The sequence below is a fragment of the Myxocyprinus asiaticus genome, chromosome 48, assembly GCF_019703515.2.
Source record: "Myxocyprinus asiaticus isolate MX2 ecotype Aquarium Trade chromosome 48, UBuf_Myxa_2, whole genome shotgun sequence".
In the NCBI taxonomy this organism is placed as follows: domain Eukaryota; kingdom Metazoa; phylum Chordata; class Actinopteri; order Cypriniformes; family Catostomidae; genus Myxocyprinus; species Myxocyprinus asiaticus.
Window position 1 is genome coordinate 29,635,646 of NC_059391.1, and position 18,087 is coordinate 29,653,732.

At 36.5% G+C, this 18,087-nt stretch overlaps 1 protein-coding gene across 2 annotated transcripts in view; it reads right to left on the reverse strand.

The window, feature by feature from the left end:
- The window catches only part of LOC127437114 (transmembrane protein 117), a 77,000-nt gene that overhangs the window by 2,370 nt on the left and 56,543 nt on the right, over positions 1-18,087 (reverse strand). Inside the window, exons 6-8 of one of the 2 annotated variants that reach the window (XR_007896523.1) lie at positions 14,534-14,693; positions 7,259-7,388; positions 1,669-3,667 (exon numbers count right to left, since the gene is read on the reverse strand). Coding sequence is in view for 1 of the 2 variants with exons in the window: in XM_051691813.1 (XP_051547773.1) it covers positions 3,027-3,667; positions 7,259-7,388; positions 14,534-14,693 (931 nt within the window). In the remaining variant the exon portion in view is untranslated. Of the gene's footprint in view, positions 1-1,608; positions 3,668-7,258; positions 7,389-14,533; positions 14,694-18,087 lie in introns of those variants that run through there. The other variant, XM_051691813.1, reaches the window with a different exon arrangement.

Sequence of the window (18,087 nt, forward strand, 5' to 3'; positions counted from 1 at the left end):
TCGAATCATACCACCTTCAGACCATGCCAACAAAAAGTTATGGATTTCACATTGATAGACTAAACCGTTTTCATTTAACGCAACAATGAATTTAATAGCACGGTGCCAGAATGGTTTTCAGGCTCTATCCCGGCAACGCTTTGGAGTATTGACATGAAACTTTATGTGTGTCATCATGACCGCACCTTGACCACACCATATCAATTTGGTGACAGCGCCACCTGTTGGTCAAAAGTAATAAGCTTTTATGTCCCATTGCAATTGATAATATTCATGGTTTTTCAACCATTTTGCCAAAAATCATGACCAGATTGCATTAATGACTTATTATTTGACATTGTTATGCCTAATAATGGTTGATTGTGCTTGGCCCCTTAATTGAGAAGATGATACTTCTAGAAAAAAAAAAAAAAGGTGATTAAAAGGGTGAAAAAATTTAAATAGTGAGGAAATGCTGACTTGTCAAAGCACCTAAAATACACACTTCCCCATATACTTTCATGTGCATTTTAAACGCACATCTTCATTTTTGGAAATACAAGTTCTTGGACATGTTATTTATCATCTACCAAGCTATAGATTGCTTATTTTTAGTGCTTTCTCTTTCTCATCACATTTGCAGTGGTTCTATGGATGTTTTAAAATTATGACAATTTTTACACCGGTTTTCATAATTTTGCCTTTCGCCCCACAAACCCTCGGAGTGAACGGACTAGTTTCCGCCAAACTTTCATGATAGCTTTGTTCCAGAAAAGCAATTTCACACATATACTGAAGAAAATATCACGATGTCTTTTTGTCTCTATACGCACAATGGTTTCCAGTTATTATGAAATCATAAACCATAAACTACAGCTTCTACAAGAAATAAGAACTGCTTCTCTTATTTACAACATTTCGCCTCTGGGTTAATATTTCTGTTACTTTTTGCTTCTTATTAATACAGTATTTTATTTCTGTCTGACTGCAAAGAAATCAATATTTAATTCCTCTCCCTGATCACAGATATTGAAGGTGAGGGACAGTGTTACAGTCGGATTGTGAGAAACAGATTGATCAAAACCAAAACACCTCACATCAGACTGCTATTGTTGAGGACGCAACAAAAAACTCAAAGTCCCGCGAGGTCCAGATTCACACAATAAAAAAAACTGGAAATTGGAAGGCAAACAAAAAGATATGAACAAAAGAAACTCAACCATCACAACTATTGTAGAGATGAAGAAACGAGAGAAGGTTTGAGAATTACGTTTACAGAAACACTTTAAAAGCCAGTCGGCAAAACTTTCAGCAGAAAACATAGGATGCATTGTAATCAGAAATGCTTTTGCAGGGAAAATGATGGCCACATATGAAGCCAAAGCTTTAATAACTAAGTGTTTTGACCCATAATGGCACCTAATGGCTATTTACACCAGATGCTCCAATAAACGGGTTGGATTGCCACTTTCGACATGACCGCACTGACATCTGGATGCAGGCCGGACCTCGAGGGTTGCTTGGCAACAAGGTCATCGCGGATCATGACTAGTGGAGGCTAATGCCAATAGGCACCATTTGAAAGGCATTTTGAAGAATTATCTCCACCAATAACACTGTACCTGCATGTAAAAAAAGGCATTTATTGATAACACAAATCTGTCACAAATATGTCTGATATTCACTAACCGAACATTTGAAGAGGTGTCATCCACTCAACAGCACAAGATGCAGGTAAACCGACACAGATTGTGATGAAAACTTCAAGACAACAGTACTACAAACAACAAAATAATAATTTGTGAGCATTTTCTGAGTTGTAACAGTTTCAGATCATTGTTTTGGTTTGAACTGAAAGTATTGAAAACAAACAGGTAATATTAAAAATGAATCTTGCACCAATAAAATCAACTACAGGAACTATTTAAGCTAAAAATGAATCAGATCAGTTTTTCCAACACATGCATGTGAACACATACTCGATTGCACAGCAGTTTGGTGAACAGCTCTTAAAGTTGATTCATAATTACAGTTTTACACATATTAATAGATGCATTTGAGGGTGTTTTTTTTCCCTTTTAAATGTAGCTATGAGACCAAATAATAATATAACATTTAAATATTGTGAACTGATAAATATCTCAACAGATAATTACTTGATATGACATCCTTTGCTTGGAAAGATAATTCAAACCTACGACCCATTAGTCGTTTTCTATTAAAGGCACAGCGTTATTGCTTATAATCGGGGCTGGGTAAAAATATAAAAACATTTTTTTATTTTTATTTTTTTATTATTATTTTTACGATTAATTGATTCTTACAATCCCAAGATAAATCTTTTACTTTAAAGTTTCCTTCAGTTTTGAATGTTTTGAATATTATGTCTGTATATTGGAATTGAACTGCACTGTTTGAGAGCTTATTGTTAATATTACCATAATGTACCAATATTACCATAATGTACCACGTTAAAAGGTCCCCTGTATAATTTACAGCATTAGCTAAGAGAGAGTTTAATTTATATGTAAGCAAAATGGACATTACAACTGTTACAATTAATCAGAATCTAATCAAAATCGCAAGCGAATCGAGAGTTTGTGAATCAGACTCGAAGCAAATATGGAAATCTGTATCAATACCCAGCCCTACTTATAATTAAGAGTAACATGTTCATAACCATCATGCCATGCGCTCAGTGTGTACTTACAGTATTTATCCATGTAGGCACCAGAATATCTACATACAAAAGACACACAAAATAAATTAAACATTCAGCACCATAGAGCCTTATAGAGGAACGATTTGAGGAACATTGAACAATTTCAGTTCAAACGTTCATGCCATAAGAAGTCTTTAAAATGTTTCTTATAAAAATATTGAAAATGCAAACAGAATTTTCACTGTAGTTTCCATGATAGCTCTTGTGTAGTTTCAAAGCTAGTTTTCCGACAACACTGTTTGAAAGATTGTTGGACTGACACCAACCAATTTCCAGAAAATGTTCAGATAGTACTTTTTGGACTCAGTTTGACTTTCGGCTAAAGTCATGGGGTCAGTTTTTTTACATCAGCAGTATCATCGGGGACAACACTGTTGATGGCTACGCTGGGTTGTGTCTCTTGTGTCTCGTTTGAACACGGTGACATGGAGTTGTTCGATGACCCAAAATGATGTGCATCCACTAAGAGCAACATTGGTGTTCCGCTTCTCTTCAGCGCCTCACTCATGGTGATGTGCACCTCCTCTGGCGTCACTCCCAGATCAGACGGCGACTTTCGCTTGATGCGCTCGTAACTCTTGTCTTGGTTCTCAGGGAACGTCTCGCTGTCTTGAAACCGGCCAAACAGCCAGATGAAGAATCCGCAGAGCACGAAGGCTGCTAGACTCGGGATGAATGCCAGGCATTTGACGTCCAGACTGGAGCCCACATAACGGCTGTGTAGGAACATGTCTCGCTGGACGTAAGTCTGGTTGGTGAGGGGGTCGATATTGGTGGTGCGCCAAGCCCAGGTCAGCGTGCTTCGATTGAAGTCTTGCAGCGTCTCTGGATGCTCAACGGTGTAGATCTTCTCTCCTGGACCAACGTACTGACCATATTCATACGGCTTATAGAAGATCTGGTTCTTCCACATGTTCAGGTCCAAGATGAGAACCAAAAAGATGATGCCATAATTAAACCATTTCCCTGAGACAAAGAAAGAATGGAAGGAGGAAAGGAAGAATAATGAAAGGAAGAAAGGAAGAATGATGAAATTAAGAAAGAAAAGAAAAAGGAAGAAAGAAAAGAAAAAGGAAGAAAGAAAAGAAGGGATGGAAGTAAGGAAGGCAGAAAGAAAAAAAGAAAGAAAGAAAGATGATGGAAGGAATGGAGAAAAGAAAGAAGGAAGAAAGAATGAATGGAAGGAGTGATGGAAGCAAGGAAGAAAGATTAAAAAAGGGAGGCATAAAAAGGAAGGAAAAAAGGAAGGAAGGACATTTATTTTGTAGGGAGGAAGGAAAATGAAAGAATTAAGGGGAAAAAGGAAATTTAGTAGGAAAGAAGGAAGGAAGGAAAAAGGAAAGAAAGAAGAAAGGACATTTATTAGGTAGTTTAGGGAAGTTAGGAAGGAATGAAGTCAGGAAGGAATGAAGGAAGGAAGGAAGGAAGGAAGGACATTCATTAGGTAGGGAGAAAGGAAGGAAAAATGAAAGAATTAAGGGAAAAAAGGAAATTTAGTAGGAAGGAAGGAAAAAGGAAAGAAAGAAGAAAGGACATTTATTAGGTAGGTAGGAAGAAAGAAAGGAAATAAAGAAGGAAGGAAGGAAAGAAAGAAGGATAGAAGGAAAGAAGGAAGGATATTCATTAGGTAGGAAGCAATGAAGAAAGGAAATAAAGGAAGAAAGGACATTTATTAGGTAGGTAGGAAGAAAGAAAGTAAATAAATAAGGAAGGAAGGACGTTAGGAAGGAATGAAGGAAGGAAGGAAGGAAGGAAGGAAGGAATGAAGGAAGGAAGGAAGGAAGGAAGGAAGAAAGGACATAAATAAATAAGGAAGGAAGGAAAGAAGGAAGGAAGGACATTCATTAGGTAGGGAGAAAGGAAGGAAAAATGAAAGAATTAAGGGAAAAAAGGAAATTTAGTAGGAAGGAAAAAGGAAAGAAAGAAGAAAGGACATTTATTAGGTAGGTAGGAAGAAAGAAAATAAATAAGGAAGGAAGGAAGGAAAGAAAGAAGGATAGAAGGAAAGAAGGAAGGAAGGACATTCATTAGGTAGGAAGCAATGAAGAAAGGAAATAAATAAGGAAGAAAGGACATTTAGTAGGAAGGAAGGAAAAAGGAAAGAATGAAGAAAAGACATTTATTAGGTAGGTAGGAAGAAAGAAAAAGGAAATAAATAAGGAAGGAAGGAAGGAAGAAAGAAAGAAAGAAAGAAAGAAAGAAAGAAAGAAAGAAAGAAAGTTAGGAAAGAAGGAAGGAATAAAGTTAGGAAGGAAGGAAGTTAGGAAGGAAAGAAGGAAGGAAGGAAGTCAGGATGGAATGAAGGAAGTTATGAAGGAATGAAGGAAGAAAGGAAGAAATGAATGAAGGAAGGAAGGAAGGAAGGAAGGAATGAAAGAAGAAAGGACATTTATTAGGTAGGTAGGAAGAAAGAAAGGAAATAAATAAGGAAGGAAGGAAGAAAGAAAGAAAAAGAAAGAAAGGAAGTTAGGAAAGAAGGAAGGAATAAAGTTAGGAAGGAAGGAAGGAAGGAAGTTAGGAAGGAAAGAAGGAAGGAAGGAAGTTAGGAAGGAATAAAGCAAGGAAGGAAGTCAGGATGGAATGAAGTTATGAAGGAATGAAGGAAGGAAGAAAGGAAGGAATGAAGGAAGGAAGGAAGGAAGGAATGAAGGAAGGAAGTTAGGAAGGAAAGAAGGAAGGAAGGAAGTTAGGAAGGAATAAAGGAAGGAAGTCAGGATGGAATGAAGGAAGGAAGAAAGGAAGGAATGAATGAAGGAAGGAAGGAAGGAATGAAGGAAGTAAAAAGGAAAGAAAGAAGAAAGGACATTTATTAGGTAGGTAGGAAGAAAGAAAGGAAATAAATAAGGAAGGAAGGAAAGAAAGAAGGACAGAAGGAAAGAAGGACATTCATTAGATAGGAAGCAATGAAGAAAGGAAATAAATAAGGAAGAAAGGACATTTAGTAGGAAAGAAGGAAGGAAAAATGAAAGAATGAAGAAAGGACATTTATTAGGTAGGTAGGAAGAAAGAAAGAAAGAAAGAAAGGAAATAAATAAGGAAGGAAGGAAGGAAGGAAGAAAGAAAGAAAGAAAAGAAATTAAGAAAGAAAGAAAGTTAGGAAAGAAGGATGGAAGGAAGTTAGGAAGGAATGAAGGAAGTAAAAAGGAAAGAAAGAAGAAAGGACATTTATTAGGTAGGTAGGAAGAAATAAAGGAAATAAATAAATAAGGAAGAAAGAAAGAGAAAGAAAGAAAGAAAGAAAGGTAGGTAGGAAGGAAGAAAGGAAGTTAGGAAGGAATGGAGGAAGGAAGAAAGGAAGAAATAAAGGAAGGAAGGAAGTTAGTATGTTGGCAAATTCATGAGATATTCCAAGACAGCTGGCTGCTTTTGGCCCTGTAAACTCTTAGAAAATAAACTCTCTTAAAACACTGTTCACACTCTCACTAGTTTCATTTCTCTACTAATCGTGTCCAACCATGAACATACATCTATCACAGTAGAACTCTATTATTGTTCTCATTTTTCTGAACCGACAAATGTCATTTCAAGCACATCTAATATTATCTATTGTGTTCGACCACATTCTCTGGTGGAAAAGATATGTTACACATTCTTGGAACGACTATTTTCTATTGGTTAGGCTTATTTCATAACTAACCCTCCTGAATATCAGTACACACAATTTCTTCCCTTTTTGGCATAACTACACAAAATAACAGCTCGACTGAAAATGACGCCTCATTAAAAATATTCAAAAGTTGATCATTTTCTTCACACTCCACACGTCTCATGTACATCATCCCAAGCATGCTCTTCACTGACACTGTTGTCCCCTAGAATATCTATATTCATTTATATTTGTTTGATGTATTTTCATGTTTTAAGACTGAAAGTTTCATTAAAGGGTAAACCAAGACAATCTATACGTAGCAGGCATTTCAAAAGCAGTTTTAATGTGACTGCTTATAAGTTGAAAACATATAGTTTTAATAAAAATCAACTACTGGAACATTATAGAGCCGGTAGTTGAAGAAACACCCTCTCACAGAATAATGATCCACTCTCTAATGGTGTTCTTTGTTCATTCATATGACATTATTTTCATCATGCTGAATTGCTGCACAAAACAATAAGGTTAAAGACTTTCGCGAACCATTGAGCAGGAAGGCCGTTTCCCGCCCCTTTAGGGAACGATCATCTATTCCCACAACGGCTATCAAGTATGCACAGTACAGTGAGCGAAACGCAATGAAATGGAAAACAAAAGACCAAAGCTGTTAGCTAAGCGTCTTTAACTCCAGTCTGTCACATACAGTGACTCCATTTTATAAACGCTAGTTTTCACAGAGCAAATACTAATTAGTATGCATTACAAACGCTGCCTTCACACACATAATTATAAAGAGATGTATCTAACGAGTGAATATACTGACAGCACGTCCCATAGGGAAAGGAATTAATTCATCCGCCGTGTCCCACACGACAGCTTAGAGCACTACCACTTGACTCATCAGCATAATTGCGTTTGTAGTGTATTTCTTGTCGTGCCCTACATAAGTGTGCAGTGTGCGGATTTACCTGTGATGTGAATGTGATACTCGTCTTTAAAGATGCGTTTGCACACAGGCAGTTTGATCTTCAGTTGCGTGGTGGAAAGACCCGGAAGATTCATGTCCAGATCGCCCATGAAGTGTGGAAACTCCCAATCCTGAAACGAGAAGGATCCAAATAACATCTTTGAAGTCAGTCCTTAGATATTGAACTGGTTACTTGGTTACTAAACTACAAAAGGAAAAAGAAAATAAGACCCAGACTAAATTAAATACAGGATGCAGGTTTGGTTACCATGTCGAATGTAATGTCCAAAGTAAAGTCTGGGTCCTGAAGCAAAACCAGTTGAAAATCACTACACTACAGCATCAATAGCAACATTACATAACTAAAATCGATGCATAAACCATTTAGGTCTTACAGTGAAACATAAAACGACATCAAAGAACTATGTAACCACTTCAAAGACACTTTAAATGTACAGATAATATGTATCTGAAGTGCAAACGTAAGGAAATAATTAAAAAAATAAACACCATTGGAAAACCCTGCAGATATTTAGTAAACTCCAGTAGAGATTTCAATGATATGTGAACAGAGGCGTGCATAAGTTTGAGGGATGTATTAGGCCAAGTACACAGACATGAATGCCTGGCCAATGCACTGCAAGCGCGCATTTCTGTCACTCGTTCTTAACGTGCACTCAAGGGGGCGATAGAGTTCCCTTCAAATGTCTGTGCTAGTAATCAGCTAACTATAAAAATGGCACCAATTTAACTAACTTTAAGTAACTAGGAACAATTATGCTAATCGGGGACTAAAAATGTTTCAAGGAATGAAAAATGATAAATGAAAGTGGACACAATTTTTTGCAGAACGTAACCGAAAACGGGAACAAAGTGATTTTCAATTGTTCCGGAGTGAAAACGTTACGTTTAAATTAACCGATTAATTTCGTTCCAATAAAGGGTTTATCACAGTAAATTTTTGGAACTACACCACTTCATGTTGCCCAAAAAAAATTAAACATGTGCTTTGACCCTGAAGGAAACTGCTGCATCAGACATTTGATTCGCCCGTTGTGAATGTTGCATTCTATGAATAAAGACCTTTTTAACTACTATATATAATTACTACATATACATGCACGGCTAATCCAGAAACAAGGAAAACATAATTAGAGGTAAAAAGTTCATTTCTCAGTTGTTTCTGAGTCTTCACTGAATTATTGTTAGATGCATTAATACAGATTTGATGCTGTCGGGTTTTGACTCAGAAGCAGATCTGTAAATAAAATTATTCTTAACTGTTAATTAACTGTATGCTTACTATGCTGATAAATCTACCACACAGGAAAAAATATTAATTGGTTATTTTTGCTTATTTTGATGAGGCAAGTGGCTTATTTTGGGCTTGTTTTTCCAGACCAGGAAATTTGGAATGCCCAATTCCCAATGTGCTCTAAGTCCTCGTGGTGGCGTAGTGACTCGCCTCAATCCGGGTGGCGGAGGACGAATCTCAGTTGCCTCCCCATCTGAGACCATCAATCTGCGCATCTTGTCACGTGGCTTGTTGAGCGCGTTACCGTGGAGACGTAGCGCGTGTGGAGGCTTCACGCTATTCTCTGCGGCATCCACGCACAACTCACCACGCGCCCCACGTGACCACGAGGAGGCTAACACAACATGACTCTACCCACCCTAGAGACCAGCCCAACTGGTTGCTTAGGAAGCCTGACCGGAGTCACTCAGCATGCCCTGGATTTGAACTTGCGACTCCAGGTGTGTTAGCCAGCGTCTTTACTTGCTGAGCTACCCAGGCCCCCCAGACCAGGTTTCTTGTTTCTCTTGAGAGATCTGGCAATGCTGCATTTGGTATTTCACCTACACCTTAGCGCAGAGTACTGTCGTTTAAAAAAAAACCGTTATTAACCATTCTTTTATTTTGTTCTAACCGGTTACCAATCAGAAGGGAGGCTGCAGAACTTCTGAACCGGAACGAACCAAAATGAAAACCATTAAATTTTTAGTCGCTGATGAGAATGCCTGCCATTACACTGATTGCGCCAACTTGGGTTGCATATTTTAACATGCAACAAGACACGAAATAGTGCTTGCGTAGCAAGACTTCGGCTAGTAAGCAACCATTTAGAAATGACTCCGAACACCCTAGCAACCACCCACATATACATTTATATTTCTGCATTTGGCAGACGCTTTTATACAAAGTGGCGTTCAATCTGAATGCGTTCATGCAAGAGGTTGTCCAAAATATTGGCAAAACCGATATATCGGCACCGATAGTTGCTTTTCAGAACTACTTAACTGTGTTGTGCAATCGCTGATGACCCACTATTGATGAATTACTGCTCATACAGTATTTATTAGTTTATAGTGTTTATATTTTAATACAATGTTGATGATTGAATAAGTGTATATTTTGTTTCCTTTATACGTTAGTGTTAGCTGGGAGCATAGACATTTCAAATCAAGAGTCCCCGGTGAATTTTGGGCTTGTTCATAGTTAAAAGTCACGTGTTTTGCACCAAATCTTATTTTTCTCTAGTTATTATTGGGATTTTGGTTGCACAATAAACCGTATCTGAGATTTTATTCTTTTTGGAATCTTGTTGCCTCTATGTTTGTGCCTGTCAAAGAAAAGAAAGACTGAGAATTCTTCTTAACATTCAATAAATCGGTTTTAAAAACATTCACCAATTAAATGATAACTGATTAAAAATTAATCAGTTATCAGCCTTTTCCACTAGCTTAGTTATCGGTATCGGGAAAATATACTATCGGTTGACCTTTAGTACTTATCTGGACGCAGCTCAATGGATATAACGAATGCAGGTGCCCTAAAAAGCACTTTTAAACGTTGACATTCTCCTGACACAGCATCTTAAAAAACAGCTAGGCGCGTCGAAGACATCTGTCTAGCGCATGTTTACATTGCAAAACAATGGGAAAAGTGTGCAGACGAATGCAAAAACACATTCTCACTTAAGGTGTATTCAAAGTTTACATTTGATCAATATGTTGTGCATCTTTTTGGCCATCAAACATATGATCTTGCCATTGCTAATGCAATATTTTACCAGTTTAGCTACAGGAATACTAGCAACACCATAGCAACAACAATCCTTGCCTTAGCAACCACATAAAACACTCAAGAAACTGCTTAGCAACGTTCTGGCAACCATCAACAATACCCTTACATTGTGCAAGTGAGGTTTTTTTGGGCAAACTCCACTCAAAATTTCTTCAGAAAATGAACTTTGTCTAGTTATAAATAAACAGGAAGCCTTTTTGATATGTTTGCTTGTGTTTGTGTGTATTTGTTTGTGTTTGTGTTCAAAAGATTTCGAGCATCTCTCTTGGTGATGGTCTCTTATACTTTTCTGTTTGACATTTATAAGAGATCAAAAATGAATTGCGAGGCTTCTGAAGTCTGAGCTCAGGAACATGCCAAGAGATCCTGGTGTCACTGAGCATCAAATGAACCAACGTCTGCTCCCTCCAGACTCCCGAGACTGTTCCGAAAACAGTCAGACAAAAATCAATAAAACTTTGATAATATATTAGCAGCATGTGAGACACCGCAGCCCTCTGCTCGAAGAGAAATGCGAAAATAAACCGAATTAAGAATAAACCAATTAAGCTTTGTGTTTTATGAAACTGAGTCTTTGATTTCTATGTGACTTGAAGAGCTAATGATAAGGTACATCATTTTCAATTTCTCTCTTTTAGCAGCTCATATAGTTTCAGCTCATTTAAAATAAAAAATAAAGCTAAATTACGTGGATGAAAATAAATGGAAGGATTTCAAATAAGAGCTTGTAAATGGCGCTGACTCGCAGGTGTTCAGGGTCTTGTGATTTAATAAGCCACTGAATAAAATATCAGAGCAGAGATTAACCATCACACATAGTGAACATGGACAAAGGTGATGTGAAATATTTTAGTGTATGGAGATGACGAGCTGATGCAGTGAGACAGATTATACACAGATAAAGACATACACTGAGGGAATTACTGCAATCAGTCAAATAATATCAACACATTCACTCCGGTAAGTGATTGAGACACTGTAATCAAAAACAGACAGACATCTGTGATTTAAACAAAACCTCTGATTGGGTGGTTGATGCTGAATCATGAAATATAAAAACAATGAGATGTGACAGTTGAATAAAATCAAGGTAAACACATCTGTGGAAAATATATCAGTCAAATCAAACTATAAAACGATCTATCTATTATATATTTTTGTACATATATACAGTATATTATATACAAAAAACAAGAGTGACTTTATCTGCATAAAATACATACAAATATATCAAATAAAAATAATTAATTCATGAATTAATTCATACAAACAATTAAAAAAAATTCTAACAAATAAATGCAAAAATACAAAAATTAAGACATGACAGTTTTAAAAGGTTTAAACTTCTGTAAATCTATATAAATCTGTTAAATACAGTCTAAATAAAATGCATATAAATATAAAAAGGTTGACATTTCCGTGGGAAATGTGTCAAATAAAATAAATCAATTGAAGTATACATAAAACAGAGAAAACTTCTCCGCATAAAATACAGTTGTGGCCAAATATATTGGCACCCTTGGTAAATATGAGCAAAGAAGGCTGTAAAAAATGTCTTTATTGTTAATCATTTTGATCTTTCATTTAAAATGATCACAAAAATATATCCTCTAATGAATTTAAACAATTGCAAACACAACACAAGTTTTATCAAAAAAACTAATATTCTGGTCAAATACATGTGTGGCACAATTATTGGCACCCTTTTATTCAATACTGTGTGCAACCTCCCTTTGCCAAGATAACAGCTCTGAGTCTTCTCTTATAATGCTTAATGAGGTTGGAGAACACCTGGCAAGAGATCTGAGACTTTCCTCCATACAGAATCTCTCCAGATCCTTCAAATTCAGAGGTCCATGCTGATGGACTCTCCTCTTCAGTTCACCACACAAATTTTCTATAAGGGTTCAGGTCAGGGGACTGGGTTGATTGATTTTGTGGTCTGTGAACCATTTTTGTGTTGATTTTGTTGTGTGTTTTGTATCATTGTCCTGCTGGAAGATCCAACCAGGGCCCATTGTAAGCTTTCTGGCTGAGGCAGCCAGGTTTTGATTTAGGATCTGTTGGTATATGATAGAGTCCATGATGCCATGTATCCGAACAAGATATCCAGGACCTTTGGCATAAAAACAGCCCCACAACATTAAAGATCCACCACCATATTTAACCGTGAGCATGAGGTACTTATATAGATACATATAGCTACCTCTCTGTGTGCACCAAACTCATCTCTGGTGTTTGCTGCCAAAAAGCTCTATCTTTGTTTCATCTGACCACAGAACCCAGTCCCATTTGACGTTCCAGTAATGTCTGGCAATCTGAAGACGCTCGAGTTTGTTGTTGGATGAGAGCAGAGAGCTTTTTTCTTGAAATCCTCCCAAACAACTTGTTGTGATGTAGGTGACGTCTGATTGTAGTTTTGGAGACTTTCTGACCCCAAGACCCAACTAATTTCAGCTGTGATCCTTGGAGAATTTTTGGGCACTTGAACCATCCTCCTCACTGTGCGTGGAGACAATATAGACACACGTCCTCTTCCAGGCCGATTCTTAAGATCTCCAGTTGATTGGAACTTGTTAATTATTGCCCTTATGGTGGAAATGGGCATTTTCAATGCTTTGGCTATTTTCTTATAGCCACTTCCCATTTTGTGAAGCTCAACAACCTTCTGCCGCACATCAGAACTGTATTCTTTAGTCTTACCCATTGTGATGGATTATTAAGAGAATTTGGCCTGTGTGTTACCTCATATTTATACCCCTCTGAAACAAAGTCATGGCTGAACAATTTCATGTTCCTCATCACCCAGGTGTACTAAATTGTTTTTAAATATGAATGGGAATATACTTCAGATATGTGTTACTCATAACAATTTCTAGGCTGCCAATAATTGTGGCAAACGGCTTTTGGAGAAAAAAAAATTGTATTTAATTATGAGCTTTCCCCCCTTTCAATTAATTTATTTCACTGAAATATAAATTTTTGTGAATATTTTGAATTTAAGATCAATGGATAAACAATAAAGACATTTTTCACAGCCTTCATTGCTCATATTTACCAAGGGTGCCAATATTTTTGGCCACAACTGTGCACACTGTATAAAAATTTTGCTAAATAAAAAATATATATATTAATACATGCAATAAAAAAAATAATTAAAAAAAAATAATAATCAAAACATTTTAGTTACAAAAAACAGCGGAAAAGTCAAGTTCAACTGACTGTGGAAAATATTTAAAATTAATTTAGTCTTAAATACATTAAGACAAACCAAAGAATGAATGAATGAATGAGATGTAACTGTTGATAAAACCTCCATTGAAATGACCATCAAATGGTTTGGAAGATTAAAAAAGAATTAATATGAGGATGATCCACTGCGCTCTGTTTGTGTGTGTGTGTGTGTGTGTGTGTGTGTGTGTGTGTGTGTGTGTGTGTGTGTGTGTGAGAGTGTTTATTGAGGTTATTACTGGCGTACAGCGTTAGACACTGTTGAGTCGATATTAGCATATTCATAAAGCAAAGACACACTCCACTGTGATTTGCTGCCTGCAGCGATGAGGATGACATTAAACAAGAATAATTCGAGAGACGGTACACACACACACAAACTGATTCAATAAAACATCCTGTTGTGGACAAGATGGAAACAGGGATAGAGGGTAAATGTCAAGGTGAAAGAAACTCTGCAAAAAATAATTTTCTTCCCTTAAAACGAAAAATACATTTATCTAAGAATCAAAACACTTGTTTTCAGAAAATATCTTGAATTAAGTTTATTTTTACCCCATTGTATTAGTGTGTGGGACATTCTCATTCTAAAGAGAACTTGATTGGACAAAAATATGTGTAGGGCAAGATCAGTCATCAATATTGTTGGACTGTTTTCCCCAAAGTGGACGATTGTACATTTTAAATGTATATATGTGTCAGTGCTGTGATCAGTAACACTTTATAATTGTTAACATTAGATAGCAACATTAATTAACATGAACTAACAAGGAACAACACTTTTACAGCATTTATTAATCTTAATTAATTTATTAATCTTTCTGTTATAAGCAATTGGAATAAGAAGGATTTTGTAAACTTGTAAGAGTACAAAAGATAGTTTTGAGTTCATCTATATACTAACAAAGCCACTACACAGCTTTATGCAGAGTAGAAGTGTTGATGTGCTTGTGTTTGTACCTGCATGACGATGAGGAGGTCAAAGACCAGGATGAAGGATGCGAGGAACGCTCTGGAAACCTCGTCACTGGGAAGAAACCCGCGGTTTAGATTATCCCACCTGATCCAGTCAGTACTGATGACCAGAACAACCACAGACGTCAGAGAGACCAACACCGTCCTGAGACATCAAGAAGACCAGACTCATGTTTAATAAATCAAGCATCACAATTACTCATGCTCATTTCAACAAACCTCTAACGGCAAGTCTGAAACTCCACAGCCAATCAGATCAGAGATAGATGCTCCATGAACGGTCTGTGGTCGTCTTAGACTGAAACTACAGTTCTTCTGTCATGTATCAAACATAAACAAGCATCTAATAAGCAGTGTACGATCTCTTAAACAGTGAAAACTGCAGAGGTCCAGTCATCACGCCAGATTCCTGACAGTGTGAAATGATGTCTGTCATTTACTAATAGATGGAGACGCTTCAAGAGTCCATTAGAGAGAGAGAGTATGAAATGGATCTTGTCTTGTCTGGGCACTGCTGTGCAGTTCTGATGGAATCAATGAATAATACAGACTCCAGATCAGCTATTGCCGTCAGTGTGACCGCATTCATCAGCCAATGAAAGATAAAAACTGATCTGAGGTCAGTACCCTTGTTCTAAAAGGTTTGATGCATCGTAAATCTTAAAAGAATATAGTTCACCCAAAAATGAATGTTGTGCACAATTTGTATGTGCAACTTTTATTATACTTCAATGGTGCTTTCATGTCATTTTCACACATTATATGCCAAATCTGATGATTTATCCTTAGATCAACCATTAGATACAGTTAATAAAAACTATTTACAATTTATTTATAATTTTAAAAACTGAAATATATACTGTATATATATAAACAAGGTATGAATTTGGTTGGTGTGTTCTGGTAATGAGATAAAGTGTTTATTTATAGACAAATTTAATGAGTAATGATTTTATTTATTTTTTTTATTTTTTTACAGCCTATTCTCAATGTTGATGTGCAATGCTTAAATAAACGTTTAAATTATTTTTCAAAATACTCAGCATCTCAGATTTTCATCCAGGGTTTTGCTGTTTACTTTCTGTGTTGCGGTAATGAGACATCCTCCAGAAAAATGTTATAATATTTCTTGATTATACACCAAAATATAAATAAATAAATAAAAAATCTTAAGATTTACGCATTTCAATTTCATAACAAAATTCCATCAAATTTGAGTAAACTTCAACAAAATAAAATAAAATAAAAACAAAATATTTTTAGTTTTATTAATTTTATTTTGTTAAAAATTTGTGTAAACATTTTTTTTTTTTTTTTTTTTAAATGGATGGAATTTTGTTATGAAACTGAAATATGTAAATCTTAAAAATACGCTAAAATATTTTTTTGAGTGTACTGTTTATGATCATTTAAAACATAAAAGAAACAAAACCGTTAACTTAAAGGTGCAGTATGTAACAATTTTCATGTAATATTCACCCTTTGGTTGCCAACGTGTGAACGGCTTGTAATGAAACTTAAAAAATGAGTCCTTCCTGGACTTCCTATGTTGCTTATTAAAGCCTGTAGACTGATTTTCATGCGAAGGGAGCGGGTCGCTTTTGCCGGGAAAATCCAAAGGATGTGACATTTATGCGCTCTCCCGAGAGCCTCAGTGCTTCTCTTCTGCTATTCAACAGCGACAACAAACTGCAACACTAGATAACGCTATCTTAGAGATGGAATCCAGCAAACGTCCGGCTCCCAGCACAACACCGACTCCTACACAAACTCAGAGTAAACCAAACAAACATTTATCTACTGAATCCCGTCTGGCTAAGCGTGAACGTGATCGTGGTCGAGCGAAAACTAGAGTGAACATCGGCAGGGTATTTGATTCCTGGAGGGACCTTCGTTCGGTTTTGGGGATCAAAACCGACCCTGAATTGGTGTTTTTCTTATTGGAAAGGTAAACTTACATAACTGCAAAGCATGTGAAATATAGTGCCATAAGGATTGATCTGTGTCATTACAGCTAACTTGATCTTGCCTGTACAGTAACTGACATAATCAATGTTAATCTGTAATTATTCAGCAAGGTAAACTACAATAACACATGAAATGAATGCTAGACAATGTTCAAGATAATGCAAAAAGCTCCGTTCATTAGTGTAACGTAACTTGGTTATACAGAAAATATATACAATCTATTATTATAAAACAATAGCACATCGATATATCAAAATGACAGTTGTGATCACATCAATACTGAATTGTGTCAGCATATTTATAATGTACAGTCTATTTTATAAACAGCTACTGTCATCATCCACCAAATGTAGCTAACAGCTATTCATAAAGCTGGCTATCTAGCTAACGCCGACATAGGCTATCGTATAAATGCAGTCAATGTATCATGCAAAGAAAAGTGATTACTTCAAACTACAGTCTCGCATAGTCAGATCTATATATATACACTTTGTTTTAGCCCTGTTCCAGCAGTCTCAAAGTTTGTAGTAAAACAATCATAACTGTGTAATTTTAATTATGCTACCTCATCTGTCAGCATGATGCCGGTGGATCACGTTCAGTCTCTTTGTACGTTACGTCATTGTTTTGGTCGATGCTCACTCGAGTCCCTATGGAGTGTGTGCGCGAACACGAGCAACAGGCTGCAGTTCACTTAACGGCCACAGGTGTCACTAATAACAAGGGTTTCTGTATCTTACATACTGCACCTTTAAAAAATAAATAAATAATAAAATTGAGAATTAAATCAGTATTTTGTGAGAATTCCCCTTTTAGAGTTTGATCCTATAAATCATCGTCCACTTTTGTTTAAATGGAAAAGACCAGATTTTTTTCTTTGTGACATTTTTTTAAAAAGTCAAAGACATGAGGGTGAGTAAATGATGACAGAATTTCCATTTTTGGCTGAACTATTCCTTTAATAACTGCTCATGATCTGCATCGGGGTCAGAGAGCGTGTTCGTGTGAGTTATTCGGGCGTTTAAGGGGTGTCGGGGTCAGAGCATGTGTGTTGTCAAGGGAGGCTGTTTTGTTGCGAGGTCACGTTGTCGTGGCAAACACAGCCGTGTTGATCGATTTTCTGCCATGTGTGTCTTTAATTAAACATGCTGACACTGAAACCAGGGATTAAAGTGCCGTGATAACATTCACACTTGCAGAGACAATTTAGACTAGACAAGAAGAGCATGTTCTCATTTACTTCTCATGTTCTTAAATGTACACCAACCATAACTACAAACCCTGTGTCTAATATTAGATATGAATCAAGTCATAACTTAGTGACTTTATCAATATTATTTCCTTAAGGCGACATCACTCTCACATACACATCAAAAGCCTAAGGACTGTTCTGTGTTCATTACAACTTAAGCTGACATTACCTGTGGCATCACGTCGATAACCACAGACAATCATTTCGATCCATCCATCAGTTTGTAAAAACAAATGTAAGTCGTGTGTACAGTGATGCACTTACAATGGAAGTCTATGGGGCAAGCAATCCTGAGGGTTAAAAAGCAAAAATGTGATGC